Source organism: Typha angustifolia, chromosome 14 (assembly GCF_048772165.1).
Source record: "Typha angustifolia cultivar Huaian chromosome 14, ASM4877216v1, whole genome shotgun sequence".
Lineage (NCBI taxonomy): Eukaryota > Viridiplantae > Streptophyta > Magnoliopsida > Poales > Typhaceae > Typha > Typha angustifolia.
Window position 1 is genome coordinate 1,385,075 of NC_133252.1, and position 19,968 is coordinate 1,405,042.

General features: G+C 37.4%; 5 protein-coding genes across 8 annotated transcripts; 4 read left to right on the forward strand and 1 right to left on the reverse strand.

The window, feature by feature from the left end:
• Positions 1 to 111: 111 nt before the first annotated feature.
• Positions 112 to 3,878, reverse strand: LOC140775637 (peter Pan-like protein). Of its 4 annotated transcripts, XR_012106790.1 has the most exons (8): positions 3,718 to 3,878; positions 3,444 to 3,623; positions 2,825 to 3,055; positions 2,564 to 2,656; positions 2,298 to 2,485; positions 1,372 to 1,565; positions 649 to 775; positions 112 to 504 (listed from the first exon to the last, which is right to left on the reverse strand). XR_012106790.1 is itself a non-coding variant. In XM_073119018.1 (7 exons), exons 1-7 carry the CDS (start codon positions 3,733 to 3,735, stop codon positions 458 to 460), a joined length of 951 nt encoding a protein of 316 aa, XP_072975119.1. In that variant the 5' UTR covers positions 3,736 to 3,878; the 3' UTR covers positions 112 to 457. The 4 variants fall into 4 exon arrangements, 3 of the variants coding, with proteins under 3 accessions (XP_072975119.1, XP_072975120.1, XP_072975121.1); XM_073119018.1 differs by lacking the exon at positions 649 to 775; XM_073119019.1 differs by lacking the exon at positions 649 to 775 and having other exon boundaries at positions 3,444 to 3,620; positions 3,718 to 3,808.
• A 511-nt stretch (positions 3,879 to 4,389) lies between these two features.
• Positions 4,390 to 4,788, forward strand: LOC140775624 (pectinesterase inhibitor 9-like). Its single transcript, XM_073119004.1, has one exon. The coding sequence runs from the start codon at positions 4,390 to 4,392 to the stop codon at positions 4,786 to 4,788; it is 399 nt and encodes a 132-aa protein (XP_072975105.1).
• Positions 4,789 to 5,464: 676 nt separating this feature from the next.
• On the forward strand, positions 5,465 to 8,538 carry LOC140775308 (uncharacterized). Its single transcript, XM_073118527.1, has 3 exons — positions 5,465 to 5,622; positions 5,738 to 5,828; positions 8,222 to 8,538. Exons 1-3 carry the CDS (start codon positions 5,553 to 5,555, stop codon positions 8,364 to 8,366), a joined length of 306 nt encoding a protein of 101 aa, XP_072974628.1. The 5' UTR covers positions 5,465 to 5,552; the 3' UTR covers positions 8,367 to 8,538.
• A 5,494-nt stretch (positions 8,539 to 14,032) lies between these two features.
• Positions 14,033 to 17,073, forward strand: LOC140775862 (UDP-glucuronic acid decarboxylase 4-like). Its single transcript, XM_073119331.1, has 6 exons — positions 14,033 to 14,791; positions 14,945 to 15,089; positions 15,228 to 15,307; positions 15,389 to 15,472; positions 15,698 to 15,772; positions 16,525 to 17,073. Exons 1-6 carry the CDS (start codon positions 14,180 to 14,182, stop codon positions 16,831 to 16,833), a joined length of 1,305 nt encoding a protein of 434 aa, XP_072975432.1. The 5' UTR covers positions 14,033 to 14,179; the 3' UTR covers positions 16,834 to 17,073.
• Positions 17,074 to 17,785: 712 nt separating this feature from the next.
• Positions 17,786 to 19,507, forward strand: LOC140775873 (large ribosomal subunit protein eL22z-like). Its single transcript, XM_073119349.1, has 2 exons — positions 17,786 to 18,090; positions 19,082 to 19,507. Exons 1-2 carry the CDS (start codon positions 17,852 to 17,854, stop codon positions 19,224 to 19,226), a joined length of 384 nt encoding a protein of 127 aa, XP_072975450.1. The 5' UTR covers positions 17,786 to 17,851; the 3' UTR covers positions 19,227 to 19,507.
• The last annotated feature ends 461 nt before the right edge of the window (positions 19,508 to 19,968 follow it).

The window sequence follows — 19,968 nt, forward strand, 5'->3', positions numbered from 1 at the left end:
CTGGACCATCTGGTGGTGACGACATGATAAATATAAGCCTTTTTTTTTCTCAATCCGACAAAGGAAAGTAGATTTGAAAACTATGAATTGATCTTGCGGGAAGTATGCTGGTAGAGGATAAGTACTTAAAAAAAATTAAGATAAAGAATGCCAATGTATTACATTTCAGAAAATCCTGAAAATGAGGCACCAGCTTTACAAAACCAATTAAAAGTATCTGGCTTTCCTAAGTGTAATTGATTTAGTTTAGATAGCTCGAGAAGAGGACCACCAAGTAATCTTCTTCTATAAGCCCATATGAATCAAAAATTATGAAAGGCATCTCTTTCTTTTTCTTTATCGCTAATCCTTCCGATAGATGCCTTCTCCCATCTTATCGTGCAGTGGTATTATGCTTCAGCTTCAGTTGCTATCCCTTCCTGCTTGTTAGTCTGAAAAGGGGGCGCTGATTAATCAACTAATCTTCTTCATCCCCTGCTGAAGTAGCTTCAGTGACTTCTTTTCCTTCAAAATAAGGAAGAAGAACCAGTTAGGCAACACTAAATGAGGATGCTAAAAAATGGCCCAAATGGAAATTGTATTTGATGTTTCAACAGATACCATACTGCAAAAGGAAACTGAATAACATAGTATAGTAATAAATGGTACCTCTGTTACATTAGCACATGTATCCTGCAGGTTACATCCACCAATTTACGGAAGGTCATTCATCCAGGTTCAACTAGTACATGTTCCTCAACACAGCTTCAAAAAGGTCTTTAAGCAAGGCAATTGGCTGGGTTTACCAAATATATGCTTAAGGATGCTCAAGTCTTTCAAGCTATGTTATCTAGAACAATGTTAAAAAGATAACACAGAATCACCATTGCTATGCTGCTCATTTTGTACACGTGCACAATCAAAGGCCAACACCCATAGCCCTTGAAATGAAAGCAAGGATAAAACACTCTCATGTGGATAAGTTAAACAGTATCTCTATCCTTGTAAATATTTAAAGTATAGGGATCACACATCTTACCTTCAGGATAGAGTATTTATAAGTGATTTTCTTTTGACAGCATAATGCATATGTTGTAACCATACAGAAACAACAGCAACCAAATCTTATACTGAACTATTTGGGAATTGGCTCTATAGATCCTTTTCCTCATTCATCTTAAATTTAGTCCAAGGGTGTTTGTCAAATAAAGTGCTATCACAAAAGATACTACATATATACCCTAGAAAAGAAGTCCACAAGAACTTTAATGCTATAGTCACAATAATAGAAAGAATTGTACAAGTGATATCAATGAAGTAGGAAGGAACAAAAGTTGAAGCACATCAGTACATTAAATGATATTAATTAAACAGTACTACTAGCATGCTTACCAAATTCAGTGAAAATGACAGCTCCAGAGCATAAGCCTTCTTCAACCTTAACCAAGCGCAGAGTCATCCTAGGTCCAATCTCCTGAAGTTTGACAGCACTTTTTGTTGATGCACGGTTTATCTTATCCAGATCACTTGCGAGACTTACAGTCGCAGCTTCATCATCTGGTTCACTTTCCGACCCATAACCAGCTCTTCAGAGTAAAAAAAAATACAATTTGGTTAGCAAATAGGTTGTGTGTACGTGTAACTACACAACCACATGTAATTTGAAATGTTGATATCATCTCCTGGTACTATCATCCTCATAAGCAGACAAACACTTAAAAAGTTATGATGAACATCACTATTATCTACATAGCCAAAAACAATACAACATGCATATCATAGATACTGTATTTTCCTTTTTGAATTTTTGGAAAATCGGTCATTTGTTTTGAATGAAACTGACAAAAACTATGCAAACTCAATTATGAGGAATAATATCCCACGGTATCCAGTTTATCTCTATGAGTCCAGCCAAATCTAGTTTCGTTACATACAAATTGCTAATTGAAAAAAAAAAAGTAATTGAGGTGCAACTTCAGTTGCAATAACAACAAATTTCTTTTTCTTTCATAATAAGGGATCAAGCTTCAGGTGATTTAAGGAGTATAACACGTTAGTAAAGCAGCCGCTGATTTGTACTTGCATGGTAATCTTGCTGCAACATTACAACAATAAAATGGTCCATATAGTGTGAACCAATGACAAGACAAATGGAACACTAGACAAATCAAGTCCCTGTGTTGTATAGTGTAAGGATATAACTATATAAGAACTGAAATTGGCAAATCAAGAACATACAAGACATTTTTTACTTCACCATCTATTGACCAGAAAACCATATTTGATATTAATAAAGAAAAAAAGTAATCAGCTCTTACTTGGTGACAAAGTCACTGACGTCTTGGAGGTTCCTCAAGTCTGGTACTTGATGATTCTGCACCAATTTTCTAATCTTCCGGGAGACACCTACTGGTTGAAGCCTGATGGAGTAATGTCGAAAATCAATAAGCTTCTCTTCAGCGTTGTAATTTAAAAGTACTAGCCTTTGACAAGATGCAAGTTTGACCTGCCATGAAAAAAGGACATCTTTCAACAGTTGTTGAGTATTAAAAAGAAATATGGAAGATATTGCTCAAACACATACAGTATTTATATCAATTGCTGGAAATATGTTCTGGAACATAATAGTCGCAAGCTTCAAGTGTTGACCTCCACCCCCAAAGCCAGAAAGTACAATCTGCCAGAGATAAAGTGGATGTTGAATAACGAAAAATCTGACAGAACATGCAAAATAGACAATATTGTTTCCATTTAAAAGAAATCCATTAGATATATACAAGAAACCAAAGCACCAAGTTAGCAGCATAATATAATGGTCTAAAGTTTCACATGCTCAACGACATACCAAGGGCGAGTTTTTGAAAATCTCTGGAGGACACCTCGGACGTGATTGGGATCGAGCAATATCAGATGCCAATGCATACTCATGTATATGAAAGGTCAGGGTCGGGCCTTGTGGTGTCCTTGCAACACGTAAATGGGGAACACTCTTAGGATATGATAATATTAGAAAATGAGTGACCCCCATAGGCCCTGCGACATTCAAAAAGTCCTTGAGATTGTTTCGCTTCTTCTCCTGTTAGATTGAAGCAAACACATCAATCAAAATTTTTGGCTTCCCTAGAATTGCAAAAGAAACAAACTAGAGCAGATTTAGGGGGGCAAAACAATTGGATACTAGTATTGGGACTAATTCCATGAAAGAACTTCTCTTTTCATGCTGTGTAACGTCTTCTTGACTAGTACTGCAGCTAATTCCATGAGAGTCCTTTAATATATAGTGAAAAACACATAGTATTAATCTTCCGGTCCTTTAGCTTTGCCACACAAACAATTCTAAAATGTTCGCTAAACAAAGTCCGACAAACAAATTACTTCCGCAAATATCTCTACAAAAACAAATCCATCACAACGAAGCCCAAAAACAACACAGTAGACTATTTACTTTAAGAAAAAGCCAGTACCTTTAACTTAAGAGCAGTGTAAGGCAGCATCATCCTGCGAAGATCCAACTCAAGCTGCTTCAGCGGGCCCGGCAGCTTCCCTCTGGCGAAGACGAAGCTCTTCGGGATCTTATCTCCGGAAACCTGATCAACGCTCGGCTGCTTATTTACTACCGGCGGCTTTGCTCTAGCATTTCTCTTCTTCATTGAGAGCATGAGATACAAAATTCTCAGCACGAGGAGTAAAGACCTGGGAAAAAGGAAGAGGAGGAAGAGATCGAGATCGTGATCTTACATTCTTGAAGCGCGCCATGGATGCGTCGATGGATTCGATCGGAGAGGAGGAGGAGGAGGAGACCGGAAAGGTGGGAAAGTAGAACGAAAGTTTGAGGGTTTTGTTCCTATGGGTTTTTAGGGTTGGAATGCGAGAAGTCAGCACCAATCAATACTCGTCGCCGAAACTGAAGTCGGCACCGACTTCCCTCCTTTAATTCTTTCTTTTATTTTGTCTATCCACTGCTTCTTGTGAATATCCCTAAGAATAAAGGTAAGGTCATATCCCTAATTCCAACTTTTATATTAAAATATTAAGAATAAAGGTACGATATCCATTATATTAGTTATACAATATAAATAGTAACCGTGATATTAATTATAAACCATGAATAAGTGATCTCTAATTTATGGATAAATATAATATTTTTTTTAAAAGGAGACTATGAAGAGTAAAACAATCACCACTCCCATATACAAATTAGAAAAGTAACTGCATTCAAGTCCATAACCTAACAAATCCCACCAACATCAAATGCTTTAAGGTTTGTGACAGCTAACCATTTGCAAGCTAAAATCTTCACATGAACCCCTTCCCCCCCTCTTTTATTACACTCATCTCCTCCTTGCCTGTAAAGCTTCTATAACCCCCAACTATATATATATATATATACTCCTCTCTGATCAACCATTCATGGCTACTCCAAAACTCCTCTTCCTCCTCCTCCTCTTTGTCCTCTTCCTCTCGTCATCCACCAACTCATCTCAAGTACCAAACTCTACATCGATCGAAATAGCGTGTGCTGCAGTACGAGCCACGCTAACGGAGGCAAAGCGAGTGCACGAGTACATGACGACGTCGTTGGCGAAAGACGATGGCGGCGTAGGGCGGCAAGCGGTTGCGGATTGCGAGGATTGCTTCGAGGAGGCGGTCGGCGAACTCCGAGACAGCGTTGAGGAGTTGACGAGGTTGGAGGAGGAGACGTTTGGATGGCAGATGAGCAACGTGGAGACGTGGGTCAGTGCTGCGTTGACGAACCAAGTCACTTGCCTCGATGGGCTGGAGGGATGCAAAGGGCGGAGGGAGTTGTGAGGAAGAAGGTGGCGAACGCCACTCGTGCTACTACCCACGCACTGGATCTTATTAACCAGCTCGCTTCTTCTCGGGGAAATTAGCCCATGCTATTGCCCATTATCCTTGCATATGGGCTTATTGGGCCAAAGCACGAATCTCGAGGTCCACCAGTAGCAATATTCTATTGTCCGGTACTCCGGTATCCATAAACCGGTGCATAGTATCACCTGAATCCGCGAGCTCGTACAAATATCAAACTCGCTACTCGCCCTATTGCAAAGGGAAATTTGCAATCGCTTCCAGATCTAAAATATCTAAAAATAAACAAAAGCTAAAGGAGACACGTGTCGTGTTATTTTCAAATCGATCCTAAAGTTTTGCGCCAATCCGTAAACAGGTCAAACCGAGCATTCGTGCCTCCGGTTTCGGATACCACCCACCGCTTGGTATAATACCGCTGGTAGAGAAAAAAGAGGTTACACGAATCGGCTATATCTGCCATTAGCTTACTAACACGTGTAAAGCCGGACGCGTGGCTTCTGGTGTATAGGGTTCTAAGATGCTTTTCTTAAACTTCCTTTTGGATCGAAATCACGTATCCTTCTGGTCCGTGTCGGGCAAGCTGACGTATGGGCGAACGTTAAAGGTGTGTGCCAGCAGCGCACGTTAGTCACTACGATTTGCTTTCCACCTATAAATAAAGACGTCGGTCTGTCTTCTCTTCCATCTCTCTTCGTTTTGTTCTTCTAAACTTTCCCCTGCAATTAAAGGAGCCAACAGAAATGGCGGAGAACCAAACCACAATGGAGTCGTTGAGGAAGTGGGTCGTCGAGCATAAGCTTCGAGCCGTTGGTAATTCCAAGATTTTCCATTTCTTTTGAATTTTTTTGGTGATTTTTTTTCATACTTTTATTTAAGGGATTTGGGTATCCCATTTGTTTATATGAGTAAATATTTTGGCATTCAGGGTCTCTTTGGCTGACTGGAATTGGGGGCTCGATCGCGTACAACTGGTCTCGGCCGAATATGAAGCCCAGTGTTAAGATTATCCACGCAAGGTTCGATTTTCTCTTTAATTTGATAGTTTCATTTGGGGTTTATTGATAAATTTGTTTCGGATACGAACGCCTAGTTGGGGATTTTCTACTATAGATGGGTTTTGATCTTTTGGCTGCCCATAACTCGATATTTGTTAGGCGCAAGTGGATAGAGAAATTTACAAAAAGTTCCCTCCTTTATCTCGGAAAAGCAGATATTTTGATGTTTATCTGTCAAGAAGTTTTGTGGGGAATTCCTAATTCGGGGGAGTTAATTGAGAAAGGCGTCAATTTCATTGAGAAAACTTGTATAAATAAGCATCTCTGCTTATAAGGATATGCTTATTGAGAAAGGAGTCAATTTTCTCAATTTCATTGAGAAAATTGATCTGCATAATAGAAGAGGAAGGAGAAATATTTAGAGGGTCCATCATGACTATATGTCTGTGGATGTGAAAGATGATTGTTTATTGCTTGGGAATAACAAAGAATTTTAATTTGCTTAAATATTGGCATCTGGTAGATGCTAACCATAAGAGTTTAGTGACCAGAAATAAATCGTTCTAAAAGAAAAGTGAGAACAAAATTGTCTTTTCTTAGAGCAAGGGGAAATTAGAAATGGGAGAAGGGAAGTGATTGCATAAAGATAATTCAATGTCAGATTAGGTTTACAGACTTTGCTTTTTGATGTGGTGGAGTAGTGAGGTAACACAGCACCCACCATGTTTATAAGCTATCAGTGTAGGTGTACACCAAACTTGTACCAATTACAGAACTTTAATCTTCCTCAAGTTGATATCTTGATACAAATAAATGTCAATGTTGAATTCAATAAGTTCTTCCTGGATCGTGCCAAATACACTCACACTAGCTTGATGATTACAAGCCTAGCCTACATTACTTGGCTCATTGGAAAGCTCCTGAATCCTGATACATTGCCACATCACATCCTTTTATATAGATATTACAATTATCCTTTTAATAAATATGTTTGCATTATGACATAACTTGCTAAGAACTGTAAGTTTATTGGTACATGCCTATATGCAGAAACCAAGTGTTGTTTTCTCTTTTTTTTAGCCTATTTTTGGTATAAAACAACCTAGAGAGGATTTTTTATTTTTGATTATGTCGGTTTGAAGGCCTATAGAAGATCCCAACAATAGCTCGACCAAAGCCTATATCAGGTTGGTTCTCACCTCTCAGTAGCCAACTCAACAATGCAATGGATTAAAATTGCATTGGCTTGTGTTGATGTTGTAGCATCAACGCATTGGGTTAATCAGGTTATGTACTTGTGTCTACTTTCAGCAGAAGCAAATCATTTATGTTGATAAAAGCATGGCTATGAAAGACTTTAAATACAAGATCCTCTCTATGATAAAAGGTGATCGTATTTGCATAACAGTACTCTTAAATGTATCCATATCTATATGTAAGCCCAGAGGGGAATCATGTTGTGGTCTTTTAGAGCTCCATCTGACCTTGCCTGATTTGATGTTGTATGAAGATTTGAGGATATGCTAAATTTCAAAATTAACAATAAATAAGAAAATTCAAATTAACTCTCAAGCCTTTCTAAAGTTTGCATATGATCCAGGCATTCAGCTTTCTAGCCAACTTTGGAGCTCTATCAGAAATGATACCTCATAGTCATCCTTCATGATTGTTTAAATATTAGTCATAAATTTGTTGTGATCAGTTTTTAGTCCAAAGTCTAAGGAAGAACATTCTCAGTAGAAGGCTGACAGGAGTCCACTATTTTGAATGTCTAAATGCGTTTGTTTCTTATGCCATTAGGGTTTCGGAACACACATGTACTCTCTGAAAGTTTCTTTTTACAGCACAAAGATGTGCTTGTTAGAGTTGACAGTCCTTTTTTTTTTCTCTCTCTCTCCTTCTAATCTCAGTAGAGGGCTGACAGGAGTCCACCATTTTGAATGTGCCTTTGTTTCTTATGCCATTAGGGTTTCAGAACACACATGTACTCTCTGAAGGTTTCTTTTTACAGCACAAGGATGCGTTCAATAGATTTTGTTAGAGTTGAGGCGTCTCCCTTTTCCCTTTTAATTTCCAATGGTAGTCTAAATTGTTAACTGCACAGTTATATTTCTTAGAGAAATTTAACTGTACAGTTATATTTCTTAGAGAAATTTGGTGTTGTATCAGTAAGGTCTATGTCACTGAGGCCTTAGTGGAGGCCATCTATTTCTTGTGATCAAGTGCAAGTAAACATGATGTTCATACTTGTATGGTGAGAGACTGCTTGTTTCTTAGCCTGCACAATCAAATACAAACTGTAGGAGGAAGAGTCTTTGTATAGTAATTTGTTGGAAATTACAAACTTTATCGCCGACCCTAAAGCATTACCATCCTGACAGGATCTGAAGAAATTATTTTTGTTCTATTGACAGATTACATGCTCAAGCTCTTACTTTAGCTGCATTAGCCGGAGCTGCGGTGGTCGAGTACTATGATCATCAGTCAGGATCAGGATCAAAAGTTCACCAGTACACAAAGCAGTTCTTATCAGTGGATGCCCCCCAACAAAAAGATTAGAAGCTGAGAGCAAGCAACTCTTAACTTTGATAATTGTTTTTCATAAGTACTTTCTTTGATTAGGGAAGTTAGTTCTTCCCGATGTGACCTTTACTTTCTTATCAAGAGAAGTTAGTTCTTCTCTGCCTCAAACCTGTTGTTTATATTCTATCTATGGTGCTAAAATTCTCCATCTCTGCTTCTCATTCTTAACTGGAAGGAACAAAAGCCCTTCATACAGGTTTGGTTAATGAGGTATAAACTGATCTAGGAATTAATCAAGTAAGATAAATAAATAAATAAATAAGAGGGCAGATGCATGAAGAGATCCAGCACTAAGTAAAATTTGCTTTGCTTAATTGAATGGTTGTCTTCTTAATCTTCATGTTAAACTTGGATTCAGAGGGGGACAAGCTATATTTGATGTATGGCTTTATGCATGCATATTAGCTGGTCTGATAATGTTATAAGCACTGATGCACATGAAGCATTTGCATCACAAGATTAAAATATTCCTCTTTATGTACCAGAGAATCATTTGTATCATTCCATGGTGTCTATGAGAGAAATAATTGAAGTCTCATGAAAAAATAGGAATATATCTTTACAGGTGCTTGCTGTAATTAAAATGTGCAAAATTGCTTTCTTATGTGGAATTGCTGGAGAGAATTTATTTTAGTTTATTCTTTTGTCTGATCAGAGAGGAAAGATAGAAGGGATAAATAGGAGGATTTCTATCTTTTTGATAAAACTATTTATCATTAGATAATAAAAGAATAAAGCAAAACTTTACTCACAATCTAGTAGAGGAACTCTTCAAAATATCTCCTATTTAATACAATTAATCTACCTACGAGCTTTTCATCAAAAAGAAAAACACCTTCAAAGAAACCCTTTTGCCTCATGAAACTAAGGAAGGAGGGTCTCATACCATAAGTAAATTGGATTAAACTACTTGTACTATTATCAAATTAAACTATATGTAGTTTACTCTTTTCACAACCCTTGTAAAGACTGACTAAATGTGAACTATAAACAGATTATATACTTAAAGTATTAAAAGTATACCCAACAACAAATTACTCATGCAATATTTTGGCCACTAGAGGAGGCTTCTTCAGCTAATGCAATTGCATGTCATTGTATACTCTACCAAATAATATATAGTCACATTTCCCTCTTAACCTAAGAGCTGTATCTAGATATTCTATTTTGACACGTGAAAAATTAAGCACATAGATTAATTCAACTAGGGCACATGACATGGACATGTTGAAACATCAATGTTGCTTATGATTTGAGAAATTAATTGAATTGTGATGTAGGATTAGATGGAGTAATCAAACAGTGGTCATATTGCATTATTGTTCATACCCTTGGGGTCCTCCATAATTTGGCATTACCATGAAATCAGAGCAGAGAATTAGTCAAAGTAAAGGAAACCAAGCCAGATTGATTCAAATTCAATATGCAATCAGTCTGATTCAGTGGGCTCCAGTCACGATTGTTCAAAGCTTCAAATATCATCAAGAAGAATGGAATAAAAGATAAGAGGATCTCTAGACAAATTGTCCCAATTTTTGCTGATGAAAAATGAGCACTAAGCATAAACTCAAAAAAGTCGAATTTTAATTGTCTAATTAGATTGACCCACATCCACCCATGAGTAGTATGTTAAAAGACATGATTCGCATTAGTTTTTGAATTAACTAATGATCTAATATAGTATCAGAGCTAATTTTTCTAAACGATATTAGTTCAAATCTCATGATCCTAGTTTTATTCTCTATTTTTCAGGAAGTATTATTCGGGTAAGGTATAAGTAATGGATTGCACGAGACTCGATAAGAAATATAATATATATTATGAGTCTATTACTTAATAGTTTTAGTTTTAGGTCAATTAGTTATCTAACACATCAATAACTAATAACTGAAAGAAAAGATAGGCAAAGATTGATTAAAAATATTCATATCCTATGTACTATAGAAGAGAAAGAAGTTTCATTTCTAGTATCTAGCAAGTCACAAGGTAGTTGCAATGTAGCAATCTCTAATTAATCATGATGGAAACCTTATGCTGGAAAATATAATGGCAGTAGCCTCTCCATTAAATACAAATTATAACAACACCTCAACACAATACACTCAATTGCATATAAATAACTAAAATATTTTCTCTTTTTTAAATTCAAAGTAGATATATTTATCGTCGATTCTATTTCTTGTATAGAAAAATCTATCCTTCGAATATGATATTAAATAGTATTGTATAATTTTCAGACCATCGTTCATAAACAAGTTATACAAGAGTAAAGTAGTTATTTTATAACTTACATTTAGGTTTAGTTTAGTAATTAAGATTTGACTGAGGTGATGATTTTAGTAACAATTGTATTGAAAAACAAACCCTTTTCTTTTAATGAACATTAAATTTTCCTTTGTACATTATTACTAACCTTTTCTTGTTGATATTAGAATTCTCTTTCTATGCTCATTTCTTTCATAGTGTTGTTCTTCCACACATTGAAGTTTAGGACCACCAAACAACTTATACTCCTTAGCCTCCTTTATATGAAAAGATTAAAAGAAGAAGGCATTCAAAGACCTCCAAGGACCACAATCCCATGCTAGAAATTCCACATTAATCCAAACATCCAAAACTAAGAGCTAACTGCCAAAATACTGCTCATTAATATTCTCAGCAAGTCTCTATCATTTTAGGCACTAGTATTGACTCAGTAAGAACCCTAATTCTTATCTTTTTCGTCTCTAATCTTCTTTTCGTCGCTGTATAGTCCACCGGTCCCTCAATCATGGACCGCAATTAGCGGTGCATTAAAAGTTATTATTTCTAGTTAAGATGCTAAATTCTAGACCAATGCTTTTATATGAACATGCTGTAATTGTATTCTAATTTCAAAAGAGAAGAGATTAAAGAGATTAATTAACTTAAGCATGTACCATGTGAGATGCATGTGCACAAAAATTATAATACAATGGAGAAGAGGTGGGAATTTCCTTATAGTCCTCTTTGCTATATTTTTATTTTATCTCCACATATTAAATGCTCTTCTATGATTACACTTACATGCCATCTCATCTCATGGAAGAATATTAAAAAGAAAAAATTTGTTAGTCTTATTGGAGAAATTAATCCCCTCCCTTTTGACATATTTACAACAAAAAATAGTTATCCCCATAGGATTATTCTTAATTAATTCCTCTCTTTTTTGCAACATATTTCTTAAGTGGTCTTTTTCTAGACTAAAAAAATGTGTGACTAAAGTATAGATAGTGATATGCAATAAAAACAAGAAAACAAAGTACACAGCTGATTAAGACTCATAATCTAATATGGGCCCTAAAAAATAAATAAATAATAATGACTTAATGGAGGTATATCATCTATAGATAAGTGAATTACAACCACATAAATAAAATATATATATCTTCATTTAAATTTAAGCTACTGAAGACATTACTGTCGTAATAGTTTTTTCTTAACGTTTATTTATCGGCGTGTATAATGAATATCAATATAAATTAATCTATATTGCAGTGTATAAAAAAGATGCCAATATTACTTAAAAATATTTTATTTCTTGTTTTAAAAAGCTATGTATTTTGTGGAAAAATGAAGAGCCGATAGATTTAAAAAATAATTTTTATATTAATAATCGCAGCATCTCTAATCAGCTCGAAGAAATATTTTAAATATATCGTTCATTTTTTTCTAACAAAATTAAAAATTTATCAAAAAATAATCTAGCTAAGTGTTGAAATTGGTATTATTTAATTTAATGTAGTCAAATTAGCATGTTCTAAGAAGTAATCATTCATAAATGTTAGGAGGCAATCACATTACTTGTAACACATGAAAAGTATTATCAATTACTATCCATTAGACATTGTCAACATTAAATTAATGCCTTGTGAAAGATTTAAAACAAGCACTCTTCTAAGTTCCAATGACTTATTTTATATAAAGACGTGTCTAATTTTGCTTTCTAGCAAAGACTCAAAAATTTGAGTCCTTTTCAAGCCAGGTAGCTTATTATTTCTTTTCATTATTATTATTATAATATATATAATATATATTCCTTTCTAAGTAGATAGGATTAAATTTATTTGAGATTATATCATATAGAAAAGAAAGTAGGATTGACTTGGATAATGTCAAAATAGCTCTTAATTTCATATGTTAGTATATAGGATAATGCAGTGGGCCGTTAAAGTACTATCTTTAAAAAAGAGATTATATTTCGAAATTTATTTGTAAAAAATTAAATAAATAATATATATATATATATATAAATTTAAATTCTATTTTTTAGCAACCAAATATATAGGAGTAAAGAGACAAAACAAATGACTCGATCAATCTCCCCAAACCACACCTAGTCCAACCTAACCACACAAATCACATCCTATGATTGGGCCCACACCACAAACTTACACCCACCAACTCACTGGATCCCACCACCTCACAATCATTTTTTTTAGATTGGACCATGTCCTGTCACTATTTACAAATTAGACCTTATCATTCGAAGGACGAGACTAAATATGAGCAGCGTAGAGAATAAATTCTTCTCGGATGTAAAGCTACTTGCTCCACTAAAATTTAATTGTATAGTCTAAATTTTGAGTTATATGTATAGATGAACTATTAATTCAAATTATATATCACTATAATATTTTTTAAGTTATTACACTGTCAAACTGTTTCTCTAAATTGACTGTATCGTTAAACTATCAATTGAGTTAAACCGTTAAATTAAGTCACTAAATTATTAAATAATTTTCTTAATAATAATTATTTGAGGTTAAAATTAATTCTATCACCTACTTAATCATAGGAAACGATATCTACTAATTCTATCCGAATTGGTTGATAATTGAATCTATGCATCTACACCCAAAATATAAAGAGAAGCTTTGAGCACAAAGGGACGATTTAAGCGTTCTATCTGAAGTCTGCGGTTGCAACGGTTACTTACACAAAAGAATAAAAAGGTGTGTTTTATAATTCTTGGTGGGGTTTAGTGCAAATTTCCGTCTCATATCAAACAGGACGTGCCAAGTGGTACAAAAGTCAACCCAATTTGTTCTTCTTTTTTTTTTAATTTTATTCACCAAAAGAAGCTTCTCCTCAAATTGAAAAATAATTGATCGCAATCGGTTAAGGATGACGCCTTCCTCATGTGGAATCTTACTTAGTAGAGGAGTTGTTATGAAAAGGAGTGGCTTTTAGATCTCCACAGGATAGGATAGGAGCATCTCTAACCCTAATTATAATTAATTATCATAAAAAAGTTCCGGAGGGGTATAATTGGAACATGGGCCACGTCATCACCATCGGCGCCAACTTGGACATGCTCGTCTAACTTCCACATGGGGCAGTTTGGTCATTAAACTAAGAGATAACAGCATTTGCCAGCAATAATAAAGGGGTAATTCCGTCATTTAATTAAGTCAAAACAAAACTCTGGGTCAGGACTCGGGAAACAGCTCTACGTCCACGTAGCGGTCCTCCGAGGGGCATTGCAGTCCACGTGGGTAGCCATTCACCGGGTGATTGATCGAACGGTCAGGAAACGCCGTAGGCGGATAGCTTGTTTCTGATCCGGCGGAGCATTAGAACGTGACCCCCCTTCTTTTGCTTTATAAATCTCGCCTCCTCCTCTCCAGTAATTCGACCACCCACGCGGCGACTCCGGCTGGGGGGACTTTTAAGAAATCAAGCCCCCGGTGTTTTGCCTATTTACAAATAAGATCCCTCGTCTTTTACGTTTCGGTTCCTCGCCGCCGCAACCTCGCCTCGATCTCGAGATGGCTTCCGAGCTAATCTACCGAGGCCACGAGTCCCAGCCCCAAGAAGCCGAGGGCTACTCCCCGAAGCCCCCCAAGCGCCTCCCGTGGCTCTCTCGCCCAGTCCGGTACCTCCTCGGCGAGCAACGCCTCCTATTCGGGCTTCTGGGCATCGTGGTAACCTCCGTCATCTTCTCCTTCGCCTCTCGCGCCTCCCCGGCCGCGAGCTCCGCGGCCGCGACCCACCTGATGGTGGGCTTGGCGCAGAGATCCACGGCTACCGTGAGCCACCGGTCGGTGTACGAGGAGGCGAGGGGATTCGTAGGGGGGAAGGTGCCGCTCGGCCTGAAGAGGAAGGGGCTACGGATCGTGGTCACCGGAGGGGCCGGGTTCGTGGGGAGCCATCTGGTGGATAGGCTTATCGCGAGGGGGGATAACGTTATCGTGGTGGATAACTTCTTCACAGGGAGGAAGGAGAACGTCATGCACCACTTCGGGAAGCCCAATTTCGAGCTCATCCGCCATGACGTCGTCGAGCCGATCCTTCTCGAGGTCGATCAGATCTACCATCTCGCCTGCCCGGCATCCCCTGTTCATTACAAGTACAACCCAGTCAAGACAATCATATCCTTTTTCTTTTCTTTTTCTTTTTACCATCTTTTAATCTCCTGATCGGAATTCGATTTTACCAACTTGGGCGATAAAATCTCGCTTTCATTGATGATCTTTCGTAGATCTACAGCTTATTTTGGTTTGGATCCCTTAACTCGTGTAGATTCTTACAAGACTAACGTAGTAGGAACGCTCAATATGCTTGGGCTGGCGAAGAGAGTGGGTGCCAGATTCCTCCTCACAAGCACAAGCGAAGTCTACGGCGATCCACTGCAACACCCGCAGGTTGAATCCTACTGGGGCAATGTCAATCCCATCGGTAATTAATTACTCTAGAAATATTCTTAGTCTTTCAGACTTTGGGTAGTTGGTTGGGTATTTGTAGTGGTAGTAGTAGTAGTAGTAGTAGTACAACCTCTCCTGTATGGCTGAAACCGACACGTGGCGGTGGGTGCAGGGGTGCGGAGTTGCTACGACGAGGGGAAACGGACGGCGGAGACGTTGACGATGGACTACCACCGTGGGGCGCAACTCGAGGTGATTAGTGTGCAACCCCTTTTGGTTAATTAGGAGATTAATTAGCGTTATTTTGATTAACTATAATGTTCGTGGATTTAGGTGAGGATTGCTCGGATCTTTAACACATATGGGCCTCGCATGTGCATCGATGATGGCCGGGTCGTCAGCAACTTTGTCGCCCAGGTTGGTCTCCTCTAATTCTTTTTTTTTAATAATTTTTTCTTGATTTTAATATATTATTTGTGTTAGAATTAAGTAGTATTAGTACTAAATTATTCCAACTGGTCCTAAGTCTGATGGGTGGGAATCTAACTTAAATATTTAGGGGTTTCTTTTTTCCTTTTTTTAATAACCACCTGTCTTTATTTATATTTATGAAGAAAGTCTTAAGAATTTATTTGATTTCAGGCCCTGAGGAAGGAGCCCATGACTGTTTATGGTGATGGAAAGCAAACAAGGAGCTTCCAATATGTCTCTGATCTGGTGAGTTAGTTTAATCAGTATATTTACTCATCTTCTATGTTTCTCTTTTCATTTTTTTTTAAATTTAAAATTTAATTTTAATTTATAAATTTTGTCTATGTTTGGTGCCTCGTGGCCTAGTTTCATAACCTGGGATTGGTGCAACAAAAAAAAAAAAAAGTGGGACCCATTCGTTTGCCAACCAACCATAATATTTCATGAGACGTGTTATAATTTCGTTTGCACATATTACTGTAATGCCTGGTGCATTCTAAATGCATGTTGTAGTACTCACCGTTACAAACAAAACTATTGTGTATTTAGGGACCACCTAGCACTAATTTCGACATTTAAAGTTTGAACATATGGAAATTGGTGAACCCTAAACAGGACAAATTATATCAATGGGTATTGCTCCAAATTTTATTGCCTTTGTTTCCATAAGAGACCAGTCCTCATCCTAAATAAACTAGATGGAGATCCCCCACAAATAATAACACATTTGTGGGTTTATAGTCTGAGGTTTGTCTTCATCAATCAAGCCAATGAGAGAATGGCAGTGCCATAATGGACAAACATAAGTCTTTATTTATTGAGGCTACTATATATATAGAAGAGAATATTACTAGTGTTAGAAGGTGAAGTATCAAATCACTGTTCCCTCCCTTTTAGGTTACTCTTTTAGAGTAGGCGATGAGTTAATATGATATTAGCAGCGCAGAAATACTTGCAATGTTCTACTGATGTTGTTTTGATACAAATTGGAATAATAGGTTGAGGGGTTGATGCGCTTGATGGAAGGGGAGCATATAGGGCCATTCAACCTAGGAAACCCAGGTGAATTCACCATGCTGGAACTGGCCAAGGTGGTGCAGGACACAATTGACTCAAATGCACGGATCGAGTTCCGACCTAACACAGAGGACGACCCGCACAAGCGCAAGCCCGACATCACCCGTGCCAAGACGCTCCTCGGCTGGGAGCCCAAGATCCCGCTCCGCCAAGGCCTCCCGATGATGGTCTCCGACTTCCGCAAGCGCATCTTTGGCGACCATAGCAACACCGGCACAGGATCAGCTTAATCGGAGGTCGTCTCGAATTAACCAGCCAGCATCAGATGTCCATTGATTGAGTGCAATGTTACATATAAAGAGCAAGAGAGAAGCAATAGCAAAAGAGATGAGCTAGCTCTTCATCAGTTTTTAACTGCTTAGCTACTAGTGCTACAGATTGAGTAGCTATGAAGCACTAGTTGTTGATTGTTTACTTGAGATTACCATGTTATATGTCTATTGTTACAATATGTTATTTTTCTTCTTTCACTTGAATTTGTTACAGTGGGTGGCTTTTGTTGGTAATTCTGTCTATTAGAGACGTGGATGTTTTATTCCTTTTTAACCGACTGTATTGATATTCTGTTCTTTTAGCTAAGTAAATGGAGGCTATGTATTCATATACCTTTCTAAAATATCTTATTTAAACAAACATATATTCCACTCTTGACATATATATATGTATCAAAACATGAATCGTTAAAATTTCATTAACCTCAAGAGCATCCATGCAAAGTAATAATTTATAGGAGCATAGATGGTTTTGTCGATCTCGATGACTAAGAACTTCTTAAGAATAAATTAAGGCTAAAAATAAAATTAACTAATTAAGTTCGGAACTTAATCACAAATCAAACAAGTACCCAATGACTCTGATCGCATATATAAAAGGGGATACCATTGATAATTTAGAATGCATCGTAAATTTTTAACTGTCGATGTCGGCCCGACCCAATTTATAGACGGACCCGACCCGTCTCAACTCTCAAATAAGCCCGGGCAAACTTAATCCCTGTCTTATGCGTGCATCCTAGGAACAACATAACTAAAACACTCCTCATCCAGTAACAAGGGCATTGTGAATTCCTAATGCCCCAAAACGAATCAACACCGTCGGAAATTTCAGTGGAATACTAGATACAACGAGCTGCGGAATATCGTATCGTATCTACAGAACTATATAGGTAATCCTCATGACCCCATTCGCCCGCCTTCAGGAAACCCTAAATCCTAACCCTAGCCGCGAGGAGAGAGGAAGGCAGGAACGATGAGTCGTGGAGCGAGCGCAATGGCGACGAAAGGAGGGAAGAAGAAGGGCTCCACCTTCGTCATCGACTGTGGGAAGCCGGTGGAGGACAAGATCATGGACATCGCCTCTCTCGAGAAGTTCCTACAGGAGCGGATCAAGGTTGCCGGCGGCAAGGCCGGAGCTTTCGGCGATGCTGTCACCGTCACCCGGGAGAAGAGCAAGATCACCGTCACCTCCGACGGGCCCTTCTCCAAGAGGTCTTATCGAAATCTTAACTTGTAATTTTGAATCGTTCTATTAATTTCTTCCTAAGATCTTAGCATGATATATCTTTGATGGGTAAGTAATTTATTGGTTTCAATGACGTTGGGGTCCCAAATGTTTTCAAGTATCTGATGATTAAATCTCAGTGAAACACTAGTTTAAAAAGCATCCCTTTGCATTTTGCTTGTTATAATTCATAGATTATCTTTGTTTTGGTAGAATATAGTTGGATTTGATGTAACTAGTCGTCTGATTGCTAACTTGGTCCTCTTTTGTTGTCATAATAACTTCTAACAATATCTTTTTGGGTGATAAATAGACGTGACCTTTTATGGGCTCAGTCGTACTGTTAATTGTGATAGCTTTAACTCGCAAGGTTATTACAGTGAATCAACTATAATTTTGCCCAGTGATCTTTTAGTCAGAGCAGGTGTTCACCATTTTCGAATTAGTTTCATATTATTTTCATTTAGTTTGTTGTAATGTAAGTTCCGCTTGTAATGACTCCATAGGTGTATGAATTATCTCCTTGAACAAAGTGGTTAAGTTTGCAGTTGTAAGTAGATAACTAAGGGAGTTGATGAAACAGGGCTGAAAAGCCTTTTATCAAAAAAAAAAGGGAGTTGAAAGTTCTGTGCGGGAGTTGATGTCAATGGATAGGAATCCCTCCAATCCTGAACTTCGGATGATGGAAAGCAAAGCTGTTTGTGTGAGAAGTGAGGAATAAGGAGCATATCTGTATAGTAAGAAGAATTCTCATGTTATGCTCAAAATAAACTGCTAAAATATCTTATCTTTGACGAGACGAGTCCCCTCACCCAGCCCTTCATTGAATCTTATATGTTCATCTTAGAGCTTGAAGACAGTTAAAAGTTCTGGCTATGATTTGATATTTTGATGATATTATTTTCTTGACGTTTGCCCTTTGTATGTGCTAATTTCATTGCAATCGTATTTTACTGGATCTTCTCTTGTTTCTCTCAGGTACTTAAAGTATCTCACGAAGAAGTACTTGAAAAAGCATAATGTTCGGGATTGGCTGAGGGTGATCGCATCCAACAAAGACCGCAATGTCTATGAGCTCCGGTACTTCAACATTGCAGAGAACGAGGGCGAGGAGGAAGATTAGTTGTACTAAGACCTCCTCTTTGAAACTTTGGTTCTAATTTTGTTAGTTTCAACCAGACTGGAAAATTTAGATCGCCATAATCTATTTCTTTGTTTGAGCACTAGATAAATCTTTCTGTTTTTAATTTATCGGTGTCCATTAAGCAGTTGGATTTTTGTACCAGAAGTCAGGGCCTGGTGGAGGCACCTGTGCAAAGTCTTGCCAAATGGTTCCCCCTATCATATCTGTCATGTATTACAGAGTTGAAATGGAATGGTGCTGCTCCATTCTTGATTACTAAATGAATTGCGTCAATATATGTTCTCTGTGCGCAGGAAGGTATAATTTTGCACTTATTAGTCCAATTCCTGTTGGATTTGCTCTGGTTAACCTGACATTCTACATGGAAAAGGAATGTCGAGAGAATGTTTACATATCTTTAATGATGTGTTTACCTTTGGCCCAAATTTGGCATTTACTTTTGGATGTTTGATGTCAACTTAAATTAACAGGAACTAGTGTGAAGAATTTCTAGTTTGTTTAAGGTCCCATTTCCTTTTTTCTAAAGGATATGAAGCTTTTATGTTGAAATTTGAGTGTTGTGGGAATTTGTTGAGGTAGCTTAGAGCCCTGGTCCTTGGCCAGGGAGCGAGGAAGTTAATTATCTACTCTTGAAACATTCAGCCTCCCATCTATCTAATGTCAAAACAAAGAAACATTTTGAATAAAATTTTAATTCTACTCATGCTGATTATCTTAACTT